This window comes from Poecilia reticulata, linkage group LG3 (genome assembly GCF_000633615.1).
Source record: "Poecilia reticulata strain Guanapo linkage group LG3, Guppy_female_1.0+MT, whole genome shotgun sequence".
In the NCBI taxonomy this organism is placed as follows: Eukaryota; Metazoa; Chordata; class Actinopteri; order Cyprinodontiformes; family Poeciliidae; genus Poecilia; species Poecilia reticulata.
In genome coordinates, this window is record NC_024333.1 from 28,044,280 (window position 1) to 28,069,561 (window position 25,282).

The following is a 25,282-nucleotide window of genomic DNA, read 5'->3' on the forward strand; positions in this document are numbered from 1 at the left end:
GGGAGGAAATTCACAATTTTTTTCTGTATACAATGACCCCAACACACCGTCGCACCCTTCACATTTTTGTGCTGCTTTCTGTTTGTGTGTMACGCTAAACACAAAGTGAAACATGAACGGTAGAGGGACGATAGATGGCGCTAGAGCTCGTGGTCGGTGTAGCTGACACACTCATCCCGGGCCCGAGGAGAGCGGCAGCAACGACCCCTGGCTGGCTGTCTGACTGCAGGTAGCGCTTGCATTACACTCCGTACAACAACATCCTCGGCAAGGTGTCTGATGCTGAGCTCTGCGCCCTTCAGCCTCTCTCTTCAGTCGTAAGTACGTCCTGACCGCGCCGCGTCGTAATGTTTATTCCGTTGTAGCAGTGGCACTTCAGCTAGCGCGTGGAAGCGTAAAGAAAATGACGGTGCGGGTTCCTAAAGGTGGCCAGATGTGTCTGCTGTTTGGCTGGGCGCTAGCTAATGCTAGCTTAGTAGCAACATCCACTAACGTCAAGACAGACGTAGCGATTCGACATCAAATGGGTTAAAATGAAGTATTAGTTTCTAGTTCCTCCCAGAGGTTTACCTTCTTTTTAGTGAAGCAGCACAAACCTCGTTTATTGTTTCTGCTTCGTGTTTCAAAAGCAACGTTCGCAACTGACAGATCACAAATACAACATGTTAATTGAAAGCTCAGCTGTCAGTCACGCCTGGCTTTCTAAACTGCCTGCGGACAGCTATGCGGTTTTATTTACTAAATAATAAATCTCATTCTGGAGACCTGGCATCTTATGTTGTCTGCATGCTGTGTTTTTCGATTTACGTTGAATGTAAAATATGGACATGAGGTCTGAGCTGTTCTGTTATTCATTACTGTGGGTAAGAAGATCTGAACTGTAGCCAACATCAGCGCTCCACCCAACTGATTGGGATAGTTCAACTGCAGAGTTCAGGGCTTTTATAGCAACCTACAAGATTTCATTGAGTGTAGGCAAAATGCCAGGGGCGCACCCAGAGGGTTTGTAAAGGGCGCCAGATGTTGGTGGGACACCAAAACCAACAGACTTAACAAAAGTTTTATTAGTCATGTTAATAATAGGGCAGTACAGTATTAGGAAAATATGCAACATCCAATAATATTGGTGAGAGTTACTATGACAATATGACTTGCAATAAATAAATACATTTTTTATACATTTCTGCTTTTGGTTGATTGTGAGTAGTTTATCCAGCTACTAGAACACAAGTTTATCCATTATTTCCAACTCAATAAGGTCTTATGTCAAAGATTTTTGGGCTTAATTGTATTTTTTTTTTTTATAAATTGATCAATTTGCTGCCTCTTTCGCTTGTAAAACATTTTTATTCTGCATTAAACAAGTGCTAACAAATATATTAATGGCACACAGGGCTTTAATGCATGGCTCCTGAAAAATTAGCCAATACTTATTACAGTCCAGGCAGTTCTTTGCAATATGCATGTTACCCATGGTTGTATTTTCATTACGAATGCGCACAAAACTTTGTTTATATTCCACTCATGTCAACAAAACCCAATTTCGCACTTGTGGTGTTTCCATTAAATAAGAGATACAATTAAAATATGTTTGTATTTGGCTTATGTTTGTTAATGCAATAAGTCATCAAAAACATGCTGCGTCATCTTTGTCATTTCTGCCAGTAGTAACATGATTAAAAAAATGTTTCCATTGCAGTTTTGCAAATTATGCTAATTTTGATTTACCACTTCATCGTAGCGCAAAAACTTTTTTTCATTAAAAAAACGTTTTTTTGTTGTTTTTTTAATTGCTGTTTTTCTGTTAAGAAAATTTATTTTCGTAATTCCAATTTGCACGATTATTGTCAATGGAAACGGAACTAGTGACAATGCGATGATGATATATTGTGCAGCTCTTGGTACTGAGTGTCTCTATGCTAAAAATCTGCTAAACTGATGTTACCACATGCTTATTTTGTAGCTTCTGGTAATGTGTCCATATTTTTTTTAAAAACTCTCCCTCTCTTAGTCTTTAACTTATAAGCACTGTATCATTTTAAAATGTGAGTTAAGCTCTTGCAAATGACGAAACGTTTGACATGAATATGTTTTGAAAGTTTAGCTAACTTACCTCATTTTAAGAATATTTAAATGTAATTTTGTCTTTTGCTCTCTTAATTTCATATTTTTCTATTTCTCTTGGTGGTAAACCCACTCCACCAAGTCAATGTTACTTTAGTTTCTTTTGGGTGAGTTTTAACAAACAGATCTGGATATTTATCCTCCGTGTTTGTCCTGCTTGAGTTCTCTTGTGTCGTGTATTATTCATGGCCCCCTATGGGGTGAGGACACTGATTATAAAGAAGAGAGGATGGCTGTGTGGAGACGGATGTCTCTGTGGGAGAGGATCGTTTAACGACCAGATCCTGCATAACAGAGAAACTCCTAAAACGGGTCAGAGTAGCGTCTGTGATTGTGATCTTGAGGTTGCTGGAGCGTAAAACGTAAATGTCAGAGATGTTTGTCCCGGTGTGCTTGTTGGATCAGTCACAGGCTGGAGCCATGCTAAGTTTGTCCGTTTCTCTTAAAAAGTGAGGAAAAGCAAACAGTCGTTTCATTCAGAGGGTGTCGTCTCTTGTTAAAATATAATCTGCTTATGAAACATAGGTGGTCACAGAGCGTTATGTGCGCTCACCTCCCTGTAGATGGAATAAGCTGCAGAAAACTGGGACAGCTCTGTTCCTCTGAGATTGGCTGTAATTAACCTGGATCTGCGTGTTGGGGGAGATTTTGGATTGTTTTCGTATTGAGCCTTCTCCTAAACTTGATTTTAATTTATGTCTTTATCTCCTTTTACATTATTAAGGGAACTTCCAGTACTTCCAGCACTAAAAGTTGATTTTTAAGAGATGGCCTAACCAGTTCCAGTTTGAAGTCTGGGTTCGGACCAGTTGTTGAAGGGCAGGTCTAGGGGTTAGCGAAAGCTTAAAGTGGTTAATCTGGTTGTGTCAGTCTTGACTGCTGCTGAGTCAACTGTAAACAGAAACAAGGCAGTAAGAGTGAAGAAAAAACTGTGCTGTTGCATAATACTGATTTGCGCTTTACGTTGATTTACCTGTTCATTCACCTGCCTGCTTTTGTTCCAATTCAGTTCAATTAAAAATCCGTCATTGATCACAAAGGGAAATTAAATGTTGTTGTTCATATTAATTCAAATTCTTCAGAGTTATTGTTGATGATGATGATGATGACTGTCAGCAGCACATAACTCCTGTAGCAGTCTGTGTTACAGCAAATTTGAAGAAGCCTCTGACTGAAGACACTGTTTTTCTCTCATGAAGTAGATGATCGGGGTTGTTCATTATTTTCTTGATTTTGTGTAATCTAGGCTTATTTATTTATCTATTCCAGATTTTCAACTAAAGAACATGTGATTTAAGCATTTTCCACACTTCTGAATTGAATTGAATTTGAGAAAAATCAGTCATAATTTAATGTCCAGAAAATTTAAAAACTGCCTGAAAATTTTAGCAATCAGTTTGGCAAAATATGGAGTTTAGAACAGAAAAATATTTATGCTTTTATTTCCCTGTCTTAAAAACAAAAGTGGTTAAACCCAGGACCTTAAACTCGATTACACTGCAAAAAATAAAAATAAAGTAATCTTACCACACTTGAAATAAGACAAAACTAACTTACAGGTTTTCAGCAAGAAATATGAGTTTGTTTTAAGTAAATAATTCCTTAATATTGATGAAAAGGTGCTAGCGTCACTGCCAGGTTATTTCACTTACAGCCAGCACTTTTTCATAAATATTAGGGAATTATTTACTTAAAATAAGCTCTTAGAAATTTGTCTTATTTAAAATGTACTAAGATATTTGCACTGGAAATTAGACAAAAATCCTTAGTAAGATTTTGTGTTTTTGTGATTCATCTGAGCATGTAATTGTTTTCTTATGCTGCAGAGTGAATGTTTGACAGTAAAAACAGATCTTTACCAGTTAAAAGTTATAATCAGCTGGAAGAAAGCTGTAGTCACGCAGATTTAAGAAAAGAAAAGAGTTGGACTGTAACTTTATGCTGATAAACTCTTCTGGCTCGAAGGTTCATTTGACAGCTTGGGAATGATGCAACACTTGTTTCACATGTTTGTTTTCTGTCTAAATAGACTCAAACCCTGTCGGCCATGTTTAAGCTTTGTCTGAAGTCGGGTTGTTTAGTCTCGTTTTTGTCGTCTCTGCAGGCCTGAAGAGAGGCTTCCCTGACTGCAGCCGCTGGTCCTCACTGCAGAAGCCAATGGATCATGGTGGTTACTTTTCACGTTTCTATGGTTGAATAAAAGCACAGAGCCATTGTAGARTAGTAATTATATGTGATTTAGAGAGAAAATAGCTGCTGAGAACAGGGAAGGTTGTTTTGGCAGCATTTTAGCGATGCTGTGGTTGCTGTTGTCTCAAGTTGCAACAGACAGTCTTTAAATAATGCACAAAGGAAAATGAGGCCCTGTCTTTCGTGTTTAAAGGTATTTCTATTCTTTTTTGTACCCAGCTGATTCAATCTTTTTATCCTCAGGTCTGTTTGAGATGGAGGGCAACTCAATGTCACAAGTTCACGTTGACGGCTTTGATCTCTGTGACAACTTGTCAAACTCTGAGGCCATCACCGCCCAAACGCAAAACCTCAATGAGACGCTCGCTCTCCCTCTTCCCCAAAACGATGAGGGAGGAACGCGCAGCCCCGGCCAGAAACCCTCTCTGGACAACAATGAGAAGGAGGAGGAAACGGGGATAGAGGGATACTCAATAGGAAGCAGAGATGTGGATGAGGAGGAAGATGTGGATGAAGTGATGAAGGAGGAAGAAGAGGAGGAGGAATCTGAGGCGTCGAGTTCTTTGATATGCTGCCAATCACCAGACAATCTGATGACTGATTCCTCTTATTCGGAGACAGGTACTGCTCAAACATCCATGCTGATCGTCGTTTTGAATCTCTCCATTTTTTAGTTTTTGTTATTTAAAAAACTAAAAATCTTTTTAGTTTTTTAAATAACAATGGTCAACAGCCAAAAAAATTGTCTGGGGTTTTTCAATTTACAGAAATCCAAGTTTGTAACATTTATTTTACACACTCCAGGTTTTCCCGCAGTGTATTATAAGCCTGGCAGGCAACCATGCTTTTCTTGTGTCCCGACCAGGCTTAGCATTGATTTTAGTTTTTTTTAAGTATTACCTTTTTTTATAGTTGGTGTTTAGGTGTTAATCTACCAATAGCGCACAACTATCAAGTGATAATATCAAAGTTCCTGTTAACTTTAAACATTGTTAAACTCAAACATGGCGGCCGGCTGGATGACTTCCCTAACGCCCCGAGCATCAGGGTCAGCAAGTTTTCTGGGGGAAACCCAGCACTCTGTTAGAAAACAAATTTTTTTCTTCTAAAACCTTTTTTGGATGATAAACATTAAGAGAAATTAACTGATAATGTCACAAAATTGTAATCAATTTAGTCAGAAGATCGGATTTCTATGAATCAAATTAGAATAAAACCTGACCAGAATGAGAAAAATGAATGTCCTTTTTGGATTCAGATGGAAAAAAGACATATACAACTTCCAAAAATATTTTTTGTAACCCAGTGTCATCTTTACAGACAAGCAATTATTCATTCAAGTAGAAAACACAAACCAGCACTGAGTTATGGCTAATATATCATAAAATGGGAAGCAGCAGGTTGAAAGTGTAAGAAAAAGATTTTGCAGAAATAACTTTGAAATGATGTGAAGAAAAATAAAACCTGAAACATGACTTCAGCTCCGAACATGCAGGATTCCTTCTGCATTCCCTCATGTTATCTCACACTCCCACATATCTGCTGCTGTGGCGAGCTCTGCACGTTTACACATTCTGGGACGCGGTCGCAAACACTCACCAGAGCAAAGCCGTCCTAACCGAGTGAGTTTTTATTACATTAAAGAACTGCAGGAGGAGTCATGTAAGGAGTCAGAACTTTAAAATCTGACACTAAATGGCTCACCAGAGTTGGCTTCACCTGGGCGTCAGTCACATTTGGATAAAGCAGTGATTTAGGAGTAAATTAGGGTGAGCTTCATTAACTTTTGACAAAATATCTTAATATTAATATTTTTCATTGTTATATTGAATAATTGATTAAATATGTTCAACAACTGAAATAATTATTCACATCTAAATTATGCTGAATGCATTGCAACTTTTATTTTGGCATTTGAAGTACATTAAATCAGAAAATCTATAGAAAAAGCAACTGATAAAATGTACTTGTACACCTAAAACATCAACATTTATTAACAAAAACTCAGCAGTTTTTCTATAACACTATATTAAAATATCTGTCACCATTCAGTACTTCATAAAATCTGCTTTTTGAAGGTGCAACCTGGACACTGATGCCTTGCAGGAAGCAGGTTCAGGGTTCAAATCTCAACCTATGTTCTTTTTGCATGTTATGTGGCGTGTTTAATAATCTACAATACATACAACACAGAGAAACCAAACGAGAATGCACAATATGAAGTTCTGTTAATCTACTTATTATTGTCTAAATAGAGTTGGCAGCTTATTATGTCAAGGGGAGAGAGAGAGAGAGAGAAAAACTTGTTTAAACATGTCAGATTTACTTCTGGCTCAGGGCTATAATTAAAGTTAGTTGAGTTTAAACTCTACAAATAGTACAGAAAATGTATGAAACCTGTAGTACTGACATCCTCCAACAGAGGGCAGAAGACAAGAATAGGAATCAGCAGGTTTTTGAAGATAGTTCCTGTTTACTGAAGTCAATAAGGAAACTTTGGCTTTTTATGGGTTAATTTTAACATTGGGTATGTGAAGTTAGAGGAAATGTATGTCTTCTGACTGTAACGGAAACACAATAAGGCCTATAACACATTTTGCTGGACGATAAATTGACCCAGAAGTTCCATCCATCCATCCATCCATCCATCCATCCATCCATCCATCCATCCATCCATCCATCCATCCATCCATTTTCTTTACACCCTTGTCCCTCAGTGGGATCGGGAGGGTTGCTGGTGCCCATCTCCAGCTAACGTTCCAGGCGAGAGGCGGGGTCACCCTGGACAGGTCGCCAGTCTGCCGCAGGGCAACACAGAGACACACAACCATGCACGCACACACTCACACCTACGGGCAATTTGGAGAGGCCAATTAACCTGACAGTCATGTTTTTGGACTGTGGGAGGAAGCCGGAGTACCAGGAGAAAACCCATGCATGCAYAGGGAGAACATGCAAACTCCATGCAGAAAGACCGGGGTCGGGAATCGAACCCAGAACCTTCTTGCTGCAAGGCAACAGCTCTACCAACTGCGCCACTGTGCAGCAATGGAAACACAATAAGGCCTAACACATTTTGCTGGACGATACATTGACCCAGAAGTTATTGAAAATATTGTTGTTTTGAGAACGTTTTCAAGTGACATAATGGAAACGGGATAATAATGCAAGTACACCCTGTCAAAGATCAATAAACTTTAAGTTCTAACGAGTGTTTAATTCTGGAAAATAAATAACAAAACACCTGAAACAACCATTTCATTGTTCATTATAATGAACAATGAAATGATTTCATTGTTCATTAMAATGAACAATGAAATGAAATGATTTCATTGTTTCAGGTGAAATCACCTGATTGTTGGTGTCATCCAAAATTTTGTCATTTTGGATGACAAAATTCCACTGGATTTTGTCATCCAGTATTTGTAGAAAGTGAGACAAGAACATTTAATTTATCAAGCTTATTTTTGATTTATGCAATTAATTAAAACAAAAGTGCCTGTCTCTTAAAATTAAGCTTTCTTTGCCAACACTCTTAAGCACAATTGTATGTAAATCAGCACTGATCTCATTATAATCATAACATTGAACATTGACAACACCTTTACTATGGTTCTGGGCTCTACACACCAAATGAGAGCCTGGTTAAAGTACAGGCACTAACAACATATTTGTTAACCATTCCACTTTAAAGATTCAATATTTGTTGCCTGTGTAATGTTTTTGTTAAGTTTAGTTGTTGTTTCCTCTACTTCCTGCTTCAACCATGTCACTCTCTAGTTCCTTGTATCTCTGTCTCTTCTGTGTGACGTCTACCTGTGTTTTCCTCTGCAGGCAGTTTGTTGGAAACTCCATTTCCCTTCAGCCCCGGGACCAGTCCAGTACCTGCATCCCCTGTCATCCCAGTCATCAGTCCGGAAACTTTTCATCCCATTAATTCAGAGGAACTGAGTCACAGTGGAGAGGAAGTAATTTCCAGTTCCACCAGCTCTGGGTTTTCCATCTGCAGTCAAGCGGCTACATTTAACACGGAGTCCGTGGGTTTAACCTCAGACACTCAACTTCACGGATCTTCTGGGACCAGATGTAACACACTCGCCTCTGATGCAACATTAAAAGACTCCTGTCCAGAACAGCTTACCTCTACCAAGGATCCCGTCTCCAACTGTGGGACTGCTTTGACTGGAGTGACCAGCAGCTTAAGTACTGGACCGGTCACCAACAGAGAACCCTCTGCCTTCGCTACAGGGAGTCAGACCACAGCCACATCCTCAAATCAGGAACAGTTTACCTCCAGTCCAGTCGCTGAATATTTTTCAGTCTCGGCCTCGTCAACAKGGTCTGCGTTAAGCCCAACTCTCCTGGCGTCTCTGGAGCAGATGGCAGAAAGAGATGATGATGCCCACCTTCCTCAGTACCTTCACCAGGTAATCTTTTGTCTTTCGCCTCCTCTATGTTAAATGGGACCCATTTTGCAAAATTCATATGTTGCACATTTTTTGGTGCCTCCATTTGCGCCTCAGCTGCGTCTGAGAAACAGCCCAAACATTTAAAAAAAAACACCCAGACATTTATTGTCAATATGTTGATGTTTTTTGGTGTCTGGAAAAACCTTCAGATTGGCAAGTCACATTCGATGGGCACTGCGCCATTACGTAGCCCAGCCCCGTTGCCTAGCGACACAAGCTGAGCTCCAGCATGTTTGGTCAGTCGTTTTTACCGCTGCATGCCCTGTACAATGGTTACTGGAAAAGACAAATGTTTTGTTGTGAACTTCCCATCCAGAAACCACTTTCTGCATTCTTTTTGGTTGAGCAGGAGGCTTCACTTCTGTTTTTCAAAGATGTACGGTTGTATAAATGCGCATCTGTTTGCAGCTATTTTTTTGTGTGAGTATAAACATTGAGTTTGGGGCGTGGCCAGCAGCTGCTCATTGGGATTTAAAGTGACAGAGGCCCTAAAAGGACAGAGGCAGAACTGAGCAGACTGAAATCTCATTACCTAAGAATGATTTTGTGCAAAAAATGTAATGAACATGTTTTGCAAAGCCCATGGATCTCCAGTAGCTTGTTGAAAGAAGTGTATTAGGTGACCTTTAGACACTTTGAACTGGGCATTTCCACCAAGCCTGGCGGGCATTTCCCATTTAAAGGCATCTTTCCAGCCTGTTATGCTGGCTTTCTGCCAGCCTCGTCTATTCAAACCGTTGCTTTCACACGAGCATTTAAAGGGCTGCTACTCATCCAGTCGACCTCAGAGTGGCACTTTGCACCCTGGGGCCGGGGTGTTTCTGCTGGCATGTTCAGGAGCCAGATGCACACTTCATGAAAACTTGCACTCGGTGCTCACCCTCAGGTTCCCTGTGTTAGTTTCACTCTGGCTTGCGGAGCTGCGTGACTGAACTCGTACGTTCTGAGGCAGGTTAATGTTTGTCAGATTGACAGCGAACACCTGACCCGCGCTGGCTTCTAGATTAAATAAGAGCGTCGGAGCAATGGAGGAAGACGCCTGACAAGAAGGCAGCACGTTGAGCTTGTTGTCACATCCTGGCTGCAACATTTGGTCACCGAGAATAAAAAAAAAAAAAAGGTTTAATTAATGCTTTTTGTTTCTGAAGAATGTAAAATTCTACTCAAATTAATGTTATTATTTGTGCATGCTGTTATTTTATTTTATATATGCAACTAATCAGTTGACACATGTTTGTATTATTCTTAACCAACTTAAACACTTATCATTCAGTCAGGTTTCATGATATAACAACAAACACACAATAATTGAAACTTTAAACTAAACTGGCTGTAAAGATTCTCCCTTTTTACTGGAGTTGCATGTATGCATCATCCCATAAACTATAAACATTTCTGATTTTACTGCTGTCATAAAATTCAAACTGTGGGATTTAGAAGCAGCAGTTTATTAATGTGGTATGAACTAAATTTACATGCTTTAAAAAACCTACCAGGCAGAACAGAAAGCAGCCTGAAGCAGTTTCTGATCCCAGCAAGCTACCTAGAAAGCCAAGCAGTCGTCACCGCCCTCACTTCATTTGACATGCAAGAGCCTTATGCTTCCTCCTCCTCCTCTTCCTCGCTCTCACACACGCTGCTCTTGTTCTGAGATCAGCTGGGCGACATGAACGCCACGCTCGCTGAAAAGAGGTACAGGGTATTACACGGTCTCCCGTTTTCCTCTGTAATTATTCATCCGTCTTATTTACAATTAATTCTCTGGAAAACAAAATAACGCTGTTCCTGCTTCATCATGATTTTTATTCCTCAGCTCAGTTTCCTGTAGTGCTCTTATCTTATATATCACTGCCTTTTCTTTATCTCTGTCTTTACTTATTGACGTATCGTCTTGTTCCACGTCAATGATCTTTTGTGAAAATGTGTTCTGGTCTCTGTGACGGCTGATCAGATAAAAGCATTTTTAAACTCTGTCCTCTTTCCCTTCAGATCGCCGAGACTTTCGTCCTTCAGAAAGACTGTATCCTTGTTATGGTTTTGTTTTAACTGTATTCATKTAAGTATTTTAGTATTATTATAGCAGACAGAAAATGAGCCGAATAATAATTTTGTTGCTATTTATTTGAAGTTATGGGTAAACCTGTCACGATAAACAATAAATCAATTAATCGCATGATAAGGAGGACAGTCTTTAAAGAGATGCTTCCTTTTAATATTGTTGAAAAACTRCCATTTTGAGAAAYACTGCAAACATTTAACATGTATGCTGCCAGTTTGCACTACCTGCCACTTTTACCTACTTTCCCTCTCTAAGCTCAATGATTATTGTTTTTAAGACACTTAAAAACAATAATCAGTTTTGGTTACTGAGACTTCATGATAAGATTTGATTATTTTTTATTTGGTGTCTTTGTTTATTTTGGATATGTAAAAGTTTTCYAGTTCTAGTGTTAAATATTGTTTAAAATGTTTTTTTTCACCTTTGACTGGCCATATTTGCATTAATAAGCCATTATTATTATTATTATTAGTTGAAAATGGTCTCAAAATGGCAATAKTATTGCTTATTGCAATAATTTCTGGGACAATTTATCGTGTGGCTCTATAAAGTTTAATTCTACATGATGTTCGCAGGCTAACAAAGAATAACATTTAATGACRGGAAAGAATGATGGAAGGACAAGTGAAATCGCAGCGCTTACCGTAATCAGAGGGAAAGCCAGTGGGTGTGAACACATGAATGCATGAGAGGGAAAGCAAGCTTAGCTGCAATGAATCTGTAGAGCGWAAGTTGGTGAGAGAAAGCATTGAGCTGAGTCAAAGAAGGCTTGTGTTTTGGCTGCTCATATCCATAAACATGAGACTTCAGGCCCCCGCCCTCCGATGTATCTGTTCTCYWGCCTTTGTGTTTCTTCTTCCTCTCACCCGGTCACCCCGCTGTACGACCTAAAACTACTCTGCAGCCTCTCATTTTGTTGTATCTTGACGGTATTTACAAAAGTTGGAAACGGCTAGCTTAGAAACCGACCCGTACCTTCTCCCTGCTGATGTGGTGATCAAATTACCGACTTTACCCGATTTCGCACCACATGATTTATATCATGAAGTTATAAACGGTGTTTCCCTTTACACAGAAGAAACTTTAAAAACGTACAAAAAAAACGAGATGCTAACCAGTTTAATCCATACATGTTCGGCTACTTGACGATGGGGCACTGTTTCCATGGTTACCAGCGGTTAGATGCGTACCTTCTCCGTAATGCGATATTTCATATCTTTATAATCATACTTACTTATAAGGTTTATGAACGTTAATCTTCTTACCTTGTAAAAAGCTGTAAATCCGCGGTTAACAATTGAGCTGACAGTCATTGATTGACAGCTATTATCCGTCGCCGCCATATTTCCTCATTGCAATAAAATGACAAGTTTGATTTCTATCCTTGTCTGTTTGTGTAGCCGACATCGCAGCACATTGTGACCACATCCATCCATCCATCCATCCATCCATCCATCCATCCATCCATCCATCCATCCATCCATCCATCCATCCATCCATCCATCCATCCATCCATCCATCCATCCATCCATCCATGTATGTATGTCCGTTTTTTGACAGGCTTTACAGGAGTGCGTAGGTTGTTTTGACGTCCGGAGAGCGTGACGTCACGTGCTAAAGGCCAATAGTCCCAGTGTGACTTTTTTAACATCGTGCAGCTCTAGTTTGTCCTGAATTAGGCGCCTCTGAAGGTTATCTTGTTCGTTTTTTTGGTGTTTAGGAGTGTTGTGTTCCTCTACAGGTAGCAGGGTACCAGCTACATGGAAAAAATATAACAATTAAAAAAAAAAAAAAGCACAATAAAGTCTGGATTATTACTAGCAAAATACAAAGAATTACTATTAATTCAAGATCTATGTCAGGTTTTTATTATGGAACGATGTAGTAGGTCATTCTGTTTTGGTTCATGTGTTTAAGTCTTGACTTTAGCTTCTCAGACCAGCGAGCGTTGTTGTTTATCCAGCTAGAGCAACTTTACCACCAGAGAGTGTTGGAAAACCTGAATGCACTTCAACAGCAGTGGGGTAACACACAGTACACCTCTATATATCTATATACAGTGGGGCAAAAAAGTATTTAGTCAGCCACCAATTGTGCAAGTTCTCCCACTTAAAAAGATGAGAGAGGCCTGTAATTTTCATCATAGATGTACCTCAACTATGAGAGACAAAAGGAGGAAAAAAAAATCCAGAAAATCACATTTTCTGATTTTTAAAGAATTTATTGGCACTATATGGTGGAAAATAAGTACTTTTTGGCCCCACTGTAACCCAGGATCATTTTCAAAGTACATTATTAACATGTTCAGTGTTGATTTAAAACAAATCACTCACCATGTGCTCAAATGTTAAATCTAGAATGTCACATTTTGATTTAAAACTCTTTCCCTCTCAGTGAGTCACTGTGGAGGAGCTTCTCCTGAGCTGGCAGCCACACACCTGGACTCTCTCAAACACATCTGCCAGACACACTCCAGGTAAGCCTGCATGTTATTAGGGAGTCATTATATGAAACGTTGAGTCAGGCTCTCCAAAGTGCAAGAAATTCGGCCTGCCAGCAAAAGCAGTTGATTGATTTTTATTTTTAATGATTCACATAAATAAATAAATAAATAAATGTTCTAACATGATTATTTGTTAACCAATCATGTTAAAACATGATTGTTTAACATCATTGACAAAGACACACACCTACTGATTGCTTTAAAGTTTCACATGATTTTTTATTGAAAGAAAACGATTTGGAAAAATTTTCTTTTGCCTGATTTATTTATTTTTGTCCTTAAAATACCAAAATTTMAATTTAACTACATATTTTGGTCTGTCAGATKATGTAATTTTTAAATATTAAATGATTGATACTTTGATCAGTTACTCAGTACTTTTTACCAAATACTGTTTTACTGTTACTTGAGTAATTTCCTGGATGGTTGCTTTTTACTTTTACTTGGGTAGAAATATGTTAAAGTAGTTTTACTCTTAGCTAAGTTAATTTTTTGGGTCCTTTGCGAATCACAGCTGTGTGTTGTGTAAACTCTGTGATGTGATGCGAGTCTGTTTGAGTGACAGAAACACAAAAATGTGATGAGTAATGAAGTGATGGGTAAACCATATGTCCCCTGGCCTCTGCTGCTACCTCTGCACTTTCAGACATTTGAGCCACTGAACTGCTATGGTTACGCACGCACGCACGCACGCACGCACGCGCACACGCACACACACACACACAGACCGAGTCGTGTTTCCTTGCCTTCAGAGGACATTCCCTTAACTTCCACTCTTTTCTAGACACTTTGATCCAAACTGTCCCTCCGGTTTATGCCTCTATCTAGTTACATGTGGTTTATTTAAACTGTTTTCAGAAGTTTAAATAAACTCTTTTTACCCCATGATGTTACTGTGAGCCCCCAGACCTCCCATCACATTTTAGAAACACACACACACCCACACACACACACACACACACACACACACACACACACAGGTTTTATTAGCCAGGGAAATGTGTGCAGGCTAATATTAGATTGGGAGAGCAGAGACGGGTCACACATCTTCTTTCACTAAACCAGGCCAGACCTTCTGTCCGCTCAGCCTCTGATTCTCTCTCTCCTGTTTTCAGACCGACGACACGAGATGCTGAGGTAAGACATTTTCAGTTTGCATCGTTTCCGTCTTTTTATGTGTTTCACAAAGTTACACATCTCTTTTGACCACCTCACAAGTTACTAATAGTTATTAATTTTACCACTGCTTTTCCTTGTTTTGTCGGCAACTCTAAAGTTAAATGTATTTAATATAACGTCACAAATATGTGATATGTGTTCAGGTTGCTCTTTTGGACAATTTGAGCCTTCAGTTTGGCGGAGGGGTTTCCYGCCCTTCATGCATCTCAAGTAAGTGCAGACATTTTAAGAATCGTGTCACTTGTATGCTTAATTCTTKGTAGTTTTTGTCAKTAACACTTTATTTGAWTGGGTGTGCATAAGACTGACATGACACTGTCAAAAACATGACATTACAACTGCCATGAACATAAAGAAGTCTTTATRAATGTTTATGAMAGATGTCATGAAGTGTCATTCAGTAAATAACGGCACTTTTAATGCAAAGTTGCTCTTAAAGTTGGATTAAATGTCCWTTAAAAATGCCAACTTTGCATTAAATTATCATAATTTACAAAATCATGCAAAGAAGCTGCTGSCCCCGCGACCCGACCCCGGATAAGYGGAAGAAAATGGATGGATGGAAATTTAGCGAGTTTTATTTTTTGAACCTAAATGTTTGAGTTTGAAAGATAAACTTACAGTAGTGAGTTGTTAACTTTTATATTAAGAGTTGAATAAACTAGAGTTTTTAGGTTAGCGCTTAAAAAACTGGAAGAAAAAGAGGAGTGGGAACTATTTCCTAGAATGCTTAGCGGCTGTTTTTGTATCCTGAGATGGAAGTGTGTTATGTTGATCTGACCCTTGTGTTTTATTAAGACAAATGTTTATTTTAAGTTTGCAAAGCTTGAGGATAATGTCCTATTCACACTAAATGTTTTTGAACAGAAATTTTAAACAAGAATTTCAATTATTATTAACTTGATATTGTGAGTAAAATAATAGAGAAATGTGGCTCTTTAACCAGGTGAGGGCAGTTTTTTTGTGAAATAATTATTTGGTTTAAATTGCAGCATTAAGTTAAAACTCACAATTCAAAATTAATGAACGTAAAAAACATTTTTTTAGACGACTTGTCTCTTGTTGTTAAATCAACTTTATGAACTTTAATTTCTGAGTCAAAACCAAAACAGTTTTCTTGTTGATTTAAGTTGCATGGACTTTCATTTTCAAGTTAAACGACCTTCAAATGTTTTACAGTGCACTGACAATATTTAACTGTGTATAAGCTGAGCTCATTATAGGAGCTGCTTCTCAGGGAAATGTTGCTAAAGGGTTAACAGAGGAGCCTGTTGTGACGACTTCCTGAAGGCGGAGCTTCAGAAAGAGCAGGAACTTTTAAAGAGACAGCGACCCAATTTCAAATRTAAAGTCAAATTTCTTTCTAGTTATATTTGATATATATGTATATATAMATTTTACAACAATTGAATGTAACGTAGATACTTAATTCTGATACAATATGCCTGTAAAATACATAATACTGCCTCTTTAAAACTTTGTTTTTTAGTCTACAGGCCAGTGGCCTATTCCAAGACCACGAGGTTTCCGTAACAAATAGGAGTCTTACTCTGTTCCGTTTAAATAATTTGTTTTACTGTATTGAAGAGTTGTTTCAATATGTTTTTTATTTCTTCTTTTTTCCCACTTTACTAAGAGAAAAACAAACAAACAAACGGATATTTAAACAGGATTAATGTAACRAACTGAAAATAGATTGTAAAAGATTGTTTTACTCTTTGTGAACAGATGAAACACATTTTCTTMATGTTGTTCAGAAAATTGCATAATTTACCTCTGTTTCACAGGTTTACAGACATTCAATATAAATAAATAAACTTTAGAGGTGAACAATATGTTTACAAATATTTACACACAGCATTTTKTGTTGAAATATAAACATCTGAATTTAAATTATCTTAAGTACAGTATTATTTGCTTGCAGTTTGGATGTTTATACATAAATAACTTCCTTTCCTGTTTTTTCCTGCAGCCCATCTGGTTAAAGGAGGGATGGAGCGGAGAGACGASGATTCATCCTGTCCTCCTGCGCTTTCCGACAATTCGATTAAAAGGCTCAGTTCACCTGAAACGGACCGGAAACCCCCGAATGGAAGCTCACAGAGGACGTCTTATGGTTCCGATCAGACTCGAAGGCAAGCTGGCGGMAGAGAGGCGGAGGGAGGGGGAGAGCGTGCCGCTTCAGCTCGGGGAAACGGGCTGCACCCCTCTGCAGCTGGGGGAATGGATCGCTCCAGCCCCGCAGAGCAGCAGGAGGAGGATTTAGGTCCGGCTCGGGAAGCACAGGGGAAGGAGGAGGAGGAGGAAGAGGAGGAGGAGAGTGAGGTGGAGGAGGCAGCCGAGGCTCTGGAGATGGAAGACGAGGAAACGGAGGACGACGACGAGGAGAAGCGGAGCGAGCCAAACGCTCATCTGAGTCAGGAAGTTCCCGCAGTGGAGACTCTGGTCAGTGGGGCAGAGCTGCAGCTGCACAGCGAGAAGCTGCACCTTTACCAGGACACTCAGGTACATCATTTATTCTTCCATATACGGTCATGAAACAAACTAAAGTTAATTTCAGTTTAGTATGCGATTAGGGTGGGCATSYCAGCTGTGTTCGTAGTGCCTGTATTTTATGCACAACCTAAATGATTTATGCTGCTGCTAGCAGCCATTTCTCCTGAAACAAGAAGAATCACTGAGACGTTTTTATTGACGTTACAGCATTTCACAGACTAATTACTGTTTTAGAAACCTGCTAGTAAAACACCGTAATAATGTCAATAATAATATATTTTCACTGTTAAAACAACTAAGCAATAGCCCTGCAACTAACAATTATTTCAGTTATCAATTATTCTGATGGTTGATCTTTTGGAAATGACACATTCAGATTTTAYATTTAAGCCTTTTTTTATTTACAAATTATGTTTTTATTTCGACAGATTTCCATCACATTCATTAATCACAGTAGGGSTGTTGAAAATGATTATTTTAGTACTAAAGTATTTTATCGATTATTCTTACAGTTAATCAAATAAGTTAACAAGTAATCAAATAAGAAATAGATCAAATAAAATCAATTAATTCTACCATAACTAGTATTACTATCGGATATCAACATCTTCCTCAGTTTTTACATTTGAGCATCCCTAACAATTTCTTTTTTGTAGTTTAGAAAACTAACCAGTAACAATAACGGCTCACTTTTTAAGTTAGCCGTTATTGTTAACTTAAAACAATAAGTTTTAAGTTAAACTTATTGGAGAAAAATTATGCTGGAGAAAAATTATGCAAAAATCTGAAATTATATTCAGTTTAATCATAAAGAGCCAGGCTCACAAAGACATTTGCAAAACTTTATGCTGCTAACACTTAGCTTTCATSAACAACTCAGAGGCGGGAGTGAGAGYGTTGCGCAACACAAATAATCACACAGTGYGCTAAATAATAAAAAGTAATTTAACGAAGCTTCGAGGCAGATGATTTTCCTCAAGGAATTTTAATAATCGAGAAACTTGAATCGTTCGAGGAATCGTTTCAGCCCTAAATTGCAGCTTTAGTTTTTATTTTCAACTTGGAGGGAAAAATAAATGTTTTCCATAACAAAAATCTGATAGACAATAGTAGGTGGTTCTGGTTTTAATCTTTTCCTTAATGGCTGCCGATCGCATAGACAGCAGGTTTTTATCTTTATTTAATTTGTCAAACTGTAAATACTAAGTTTCACATTTGAATGTTTACATTAAATATATTTTCAATATGTTTGTGGAACTCTTTGCAATGTAGTRTTATTACCTCAATTGCCTTAATTTAAGCCTTTTTATATTAGAAATATATTAAAAGATACATTACAATAACAAAATAAAYGTTTTATTGACTAGAATGCAGCAGCACAGCATTTCTTTAGTGAACGGTTGACAAACATCTGCAGCTAAAAACACTTATATCATCAACATGTGACCAGCTCAGCTCTTCCTGATAAACCTCACATCATCGGTGTGTAGAGCTGATCTGTTGATTAATCGATTAATAATTAGATTAACAAAATGTGTTTACTAGGAGATTTTCTTTTACTGCAGAATTTAAACTGTGTAGAACAGATTTACCTTTTTTTTATTGCAARTGCAAAATGTATGTTTTTGTACAGTTTTGGCTCAATTATTACTGCTCTGACTATGTTGCTCTTTTACCAAATTAACTTTTTTTGAGTCTGAATACTCCATTTAATGGTTAATCAAGAACTAGTTGACGATTATTTCAATAATCGACTCATCACGATTAATTCGATTAATCGTTTCAGCCCTAATAAGCAGGTAGTTAAAAAATGTCTGAATAAAATGGTGCAAAATAGAAACTCTCTARGTTTCCATGCTGACTGCAGGAGGACTCTGAGAGCTGCCTGAGCGAGGAGGCGCTGCCTTCCCAGGAGGCCGATTTGGAGCAGCAAGAACAATATCCAGAGGAGAGGGAGGAAGAGGAGGACTACGACTTCATCAGGAGAGCTCCTTCCCTGGACGAAATGGCAAAGCTCATCACGGTGGAGGAGGTGRCTGTTTCTCTGTCATTTTTAATTATTTTTATTTAGTATGATACTCTCAAAACACAGCAGAAGATTGAGGTGAAAATGATCCGTTTATTATGTTTTAAAGGTTCTTCCTGGATCTGTCCCTCCTGTAAAAGACACGTCTTCTTTAGAGGGGACCTGTTAAACGTGCAAAAATTCACATTTTGCACATTTTTGTCATTCTGTTTGGATCTCAAGTGCTTCTGAAAACAGCCGACGTGCTGAAGAAAAAACCCATCCAGCTGGTTTTGGCAAAAGGTTTATGTTTTTTTTGGTGTCTGGAAAATTAGATGTTTCAAAAACCTTCTGAATGTAACGTCACAAATCAGCAGGCACTAGCGAAGTCCAAACAGTTGCCTAGCAACCCCAGCAGAGTTCCGCCCGTCACCTAGCAACCCCAGCAGAGCTCCAGCCTGTTGGTCAGCTGGTTTTAATGCTGCAATGACCGCTAAAATAAACATGTTTTGTGGTTGACTTACCATTCAGAAACCACTTACTGAATTCTTGTTGGTTGTGCAGACGGCTCCACTTCTGCTTTTCAAAGATGTTTGGTTGTAGAGACTAGTGTCTCATTACCCAACAATGATTTTTGCGCAAAAAATCTAATGAACATGTTTTTTTATTGCCCATAGACCTAAACTAACCTTTTCAAGGAAACGTAATGAATCCTATTTAAATTATTCCCTATTTTCTGACTCTAATCTAACAATCTAATAATCCTTGAATACGTGTTTTAGATGTAAAGCAGTAAGATTAATGTTTTCAGGTAGTTGCTTCATTTAAAGAGACCACTCTTAAAGTGCAGTACTAAAATGTGTCTTTTTAAAACATTTTTTTGTCTTTTTTTTTGCTGTTTTAGTTTAAGGTTTGATGTCTCAGGTTCTCACTGCTCTAAATGAGTTGAAAATGGTTTTAAATTGCTGACTGATGTCATTATTGCATAATTTGAGTCATAAATGCTCTGGTGTGATCAGGTCAAAGTTCATCTGTCGTCAAAGTCCACTTTGAACCATAACTTGTTTCACAGTTTCTTTTGTTTTTGTCTGTTTGTGTCTCTGCTGTAAAACGTCTCATCTTTTTGTCTCTTGCGGTGCGTCTCAGATGTCCCCCGCCTCTGGACTTGTCTCCATCTTGAAGAAGCAAAGTGTGTATGTGGACAGCCTGAGTACGTCTGCTGACCCAGAACCCACACCGGAGAAACCCACCGCCAAGAGACGTGTCCGCTTCAAAGTTCCCGATGATACCTATGACCATGGTACTCGATTTATTTCTTTAAAGTCACCAATAAAGGAAAACAACTTTGTGAATTATCATTAAGTGGAAGCAAATGTTACTTTCCTATTATGCAAAATCAACAAGTCCCCTCCTTTTTTGTGCTAAATGTTTTGCCGTAAAAATGTTAAAAAATGTTGGGTTTAAGTGACTAACTCCCACCTGCAGGTGGCAGTATTTCTTCCTTTTCTCCACTGCTGCCTCTGCCTCACTTGAAGTCAAGTTAAAGTCCATGATCGATGTGGAGAGTAATAAAAAGTCACTTTTAACAACTTACATAGTAGATATTTCTAAATTAGCACMASAAAATCTGTAATTTTCATTGCCAAAAATCACAAAAACAATCTCAACATTCTGAGGAACTGATCAATGTGAAAAGATGTTGCATATTATTTAATTTTACAAATAACTTACTGAAATCAGAGACAGCTATTTATCGATATTTGAACAGTTTACCTGGTTTTATTAGATCTGTTTTACTGGATGATAAATTGTTCCAGARGTTTCTGCGATAAACGATAATATTGTTGTTTTGATGCTATTTTCAGGTGATACGTTCTTAAACAACAATAAACTTTAAATTCTGATCAACATTCATCACTGTTACAGGAAGACATTTTAAATATCCAAAATGGAGAAACTAAACAGAAACAACAAATAAAATGAATTATGAAGTTTCTGTTAACCAAAAAAAAAAAAAAGAAACACCAGACTGAAGAGTTTTATCTTCCAGCTTTTGGTAGAAAGAGAGAAAACAGAAAAATCACTTAGTTTGTTTTAATTGATCATGCAGTTAATSGATTTATTGATTAGGTTTCATCAATTACTTCTGATATATGATAGTTTGACCCCCCAGCTGCAGAGTGATGGTCAACAACTCGCCTCTATCTGCRTGTGATTTTATTTTATTGTTTTTCTGCGTAGATGTTGGCGGTGGAGACTCCTGCCTGCTGCTCTTCCTCCTYTGTCTGGTTACCGTCGTCATCAGTGTCGGCGGCACCGCCCTCTACTGCGCTCTGGGGGACGCCCAGTCCTCCGTCTGCCAGGACTTCTCCAGAAACGCAGACTTTTACTTCGGTCAGATCCGTCGGGGGATAACCCGGCTGCAGCACTGGTATTCCTCCGGGTTGTAGCAGAAATCCTGTGACRGGTGTTGAGGTAACGTTCCTCGTGAAGAGCTTACTGCCATTTATCCAGTGGCTAGTCGGCTCCTTTGGATGCATTTGCTGTTTTCAAACCTGCAATGTCGACGCTCTGCAAATACAGTTCCAGTGCACTTTTAAAAAACATGTTTCAGATGCCTGTTCACGGAGAAATCTGAAGTAAAACTAAGATACTTAACTTGTGATGTCTTAATTTTTGTACGACAGAAAATCTGTCAGCTTTCTTACTTTRTCAGTCAAAATTAAAGAAAGTCTTATGTRCACAAATGTTGCAGAGAAGTTTAATACTTCAGCTTCAAACAAATTTATTAACTGATGCGTAAAATAATGTCTGATTTAATCTCATTAAGTGTTTTGTAATTGGTGCAACCAAAGGTGTTGCTTTTACTTGTAGATTTTTTTTTAAAGACAGAAAATGTAACTTGAGAGATAAAACTTTGCATCTGTCTGCTACTTTGAATGAAATCACTTTGTCCTAAGTGTATCTTAAAAATATAAACAAATGTTTGGAGCTTAATTATGAACTTTGCTTTGAGGCATCTTTACAAATCATTGTGAAATTTTATTATTTACCATCCGTGAATTGCTAATGGTGTACAATCATGTTCTTTGTTCTACGTTGGTGAAAAGAAGAATAACAGACGTTGTGAAATAACTTATTTTAACCTTTTCGTTGCGTTTGCAATGAGCAGCTCCCTGTTGTCTGATCCGACTCGGCGCCATGTTTTAACTCTCTCTGGGTTTCACTGAGCAGGATCTGGTTTTGTGTAGCATATTCAAAACGCAGAGAAAACAGTGCACATCTGCACATGCTGTCAAATGATTGTTTATCATGTTGCACATGAGACCGGTACTTTTTAAGAAAATATTTTTGGAGATTTTGCAATATTTCTACAGGCATTTTTTTCTGTTAGGAGTTGACATCGTCAGATAGCCGTTCGTTTGCACAGACCACTTCAGCAGAAAACTCATTAACTACTTAAGTGTTTGTGTCAAAATATGAAATGTTTTATTGATGAGAAACAAAAAAATATATTGTTAACGTTATTTACTTGGTGTAGATAATGGATGCAGGACCACATGAAGCTCAATCTGCCTGTGTGTTTGTTCTTTCAGGGAATTCTGGGAATTAATCCGCTAAAACATCCAGTTTGTTCTGGTAGATTTTCCCAAAAATAATTTTAGGAAATCAGAATGACTTTCCACCACTTGGTCTTCCATATATAACACAGAGTTTGTTCTTTATTTATTGTCTTTGTAAACCTTAGTTTTGTCTCATTGAGGTGATTATGTAGCCCCATAACCTCTTTTGATTCGATTCTAAGGCGTCAATTTGTTTTTGCAATGAATTTCATTGCTTTCTTTGGTTTTGTGGAGGATAAATTAATAAATACCCRTGAAAATCCTCACATCTCACAGAAAAGTGGACAAACGTCTGTAAAAGAGGGACTATGAATGTTTCTCTAATCTTTACTTAAAGGGCTCATATCGGCTATTATTTAACTTTTGTTTTCAGGGTCATTTTCCATGATTGAAATTTCCAAAATATGAAAGAGAAAAAGCAAAAGCTGCACATAAATTGGACATAAACCTTGTTAAAGTTTGCTTTAATGGGCAGAGTACCAAATATTTTACTCAAAGTTTGTTTATATTATCATTTACAGCGACCTCAGCTGAGCAAATGCTTCACAACAAACACAACATCACAAGTATCTAAATGATGATGTAGAAAATAACGTTTCAGTTTAGTAAAAATAATAAAGCAATTATAAAATTGGAAAAAATACCAAAAGCCAAGACAATACTTACTTAGCTTTAGCACCAGTGATTTTCTTTAACTTTTCTCTTCAATTGCACGATTTCAGCATGTTTCTAACCTGGCAAAAACAGAGTCTGGTTAAAAATATCCCAAGGAAAAAACAATTGTAGCAAAATCTAGACTTATTTCATGTGACTGAGGTCAAACTGTTGTGTTCACAGCCAAACAGACTTTAAAATAAACTGGAAGAAGCGCTAAAAGGAAATTAACAATATATCAAAAAAATCTAAAAAAGAAGTGGCAACAATTTATCCAGAAGTTATTATAAACAAAACCATTAAGTAATTATTATTCTTTTAAAAAAACAAAGATAATGCCACATCCAAAAATCTGAATAACAAGAAAAACTAAAAATAAGTCTAATTTATGTTCAGGAGTCCAAATAAATGTCTTTTTTTTCTGTCCATTCAACAGMAAAGCAGCGGAAATTTAAAGATGCAATTCTTTGAAGGGTGGCGCTGTTCGTTTAAAGGATGTATTAAAATAGTGGCGCGACTTCAGCATATTTTTAACCATGCACAAGTAAATGTAGACATTCAAGAGTAAAAAAGTATTTGGTTAAAAAGTCTACTGAGTACTGAGAAACGSATCAAAGCATCAATAATATAATATTTAAAATKTACGTCATTAGATGCATCAAAATATAARTKTATATATTATAAAGTGAAAACTTTGGCCAAAGTTATGGGCCAATGTGAAATTAATTCATATAAATAACTTAGCTACAAAATGAGAAAAAATAAAAATGTTTTCCAAATTAATTTCTTTCGTTATAAAACAGATTAAACTTCAATAAAAACTACAGRTCTGTCTCTGGTTTGGTTACAACAAACTTGGTCTTTATTCAGTGAAGTTTATTCAGAAATTTTACTCAAGTAAGAGTAGAAATACTTCATACTGAAATTACTCAARTAAAAGTAAAAAGTACAGCAGAGTAAAACTACTCTTAAAAGTATTTTTTCCTAAAGTTTCTACCAAACTATTTGTTAGTGACGTTACGTCATTTCTTCCTGTTTTAGGTTCTTTCAKAAAAACGGTTTTAAATTTATTTACCCTCTTTGAAAARCCGTGGAAAGGCCAAATTGAATTTATATTTTTAAAATATATTTTCAGTCTCTAAACTCTGACGATATTTTCCCTTTAAGGATAAAACAGTATTATGTTTGTCYCCGTAAAGCCTGACCATTTGTTGGAGGACTTTCCTGGATTTAACGAGTTGTTGATGCATTGATGTTTTCATTTGCACATGTCAGCTGCTGGTTCAGGTGACAATCACAAAAACACAACTTTTATTTAACCTTTCAGATGATTTGTAATTATTTATGATACAAGGGAAATAGTTTTAAATGGTTTTAAAAAGGCAGATCCATCCTGTGGTTTTGGTTTGTTCTCTTCAGACGTCTGGTGTAGTTTGTTTTATATTTTTGTTGTTTTTGGCTGATTTGTTTCTTCTGTCCTGTTTTTCCTTGCATACATATGATTTAAACCCTGCGAGTTTCTGCCAATGCTGTCTTTATCATCTTCTGCATGGAAATTGTTAAATTATTCAAGTGTTTTTGCTTCATCTGAAAGTATTGTACCTGTTYTTATTTCTTTTTTTTTAAGTGTATCACTGCTCTGACAAACAATTTTCTTGCATAATTTTATGAACTCTGACTTTTTTTCTGAGTTRTAAATTTGGTTTTATAAAACAAGTTTTCTTTATCATGTCTCATTAAAATCTGTTTTCTTTGGGAGCATGTGTTGCATTTTTTTCTAAAAATGTTTATTGTGCAGCAATTAAGAGCAACTTAGATTCCGTCCAGAAATAATAATATGCTGTTCACAAAACATAACAGGAGTTGCAGTGATCTSAGACAGAATATTTATCATAATTTACTCAAAGGGATTTAATTTGTATTCTTCATTGATGTGCTTCCTGATTCTTCCTTTAGGTGTGTTTAAGGGCATTATATGAA

At 37.4% G+C, this 25,282-nt stretch overlaps 1 protein-coding gene across 2 annotated transcripts; it reads left to right on the forward strand.

Moving 5' to 3' along the window:
- The first annotated feature begins 153 nt into the window (after window positions 1-153).
- On the forward strand, window positions 154-25,028 carry cnsta (consortin, connexin sorting protein a). 2 transcript variants are annotated; one of them, XM_008405773.2, is made up of 13 exons: window positions 154-321; window positions 4,229-4,291; window positions 4,558-4,935; window positions 8,149-8,741; window positions 10,773-10,803; window positions 12,780-12,866; window positions 13,237-13,318; window positions 14,461-14,482; window positions 14,668-14,734; window positions 16,497-17,029; window positions 18,888-19,052; window positions 20,172-20,325; window positions 21,267-25,028. In XM_008405773.2, the coding sequence occupies exons 2-13, from the start codon at window positions 4,282-4,284 to the stop codon at window positions 21,473-21,475; spliced, it is 2,331 nt and encodes a 776-aa protein (XP_008403995.1). In that variant the 5' UTR covers window positions 154-321; window positions 4,229-4,281; the 3' UTR covers window positions 21,476-25,028. The 2 variants fall into 2 exon arrangements, with proteins under 2 accessions (XP_008403995.1, XP_008403996.1); XM_008405774.2 differs by having other exon boundaries at window positions 154-317.
- Window positions 25,029-25,282: the final 254 nt, after the last annotated feature.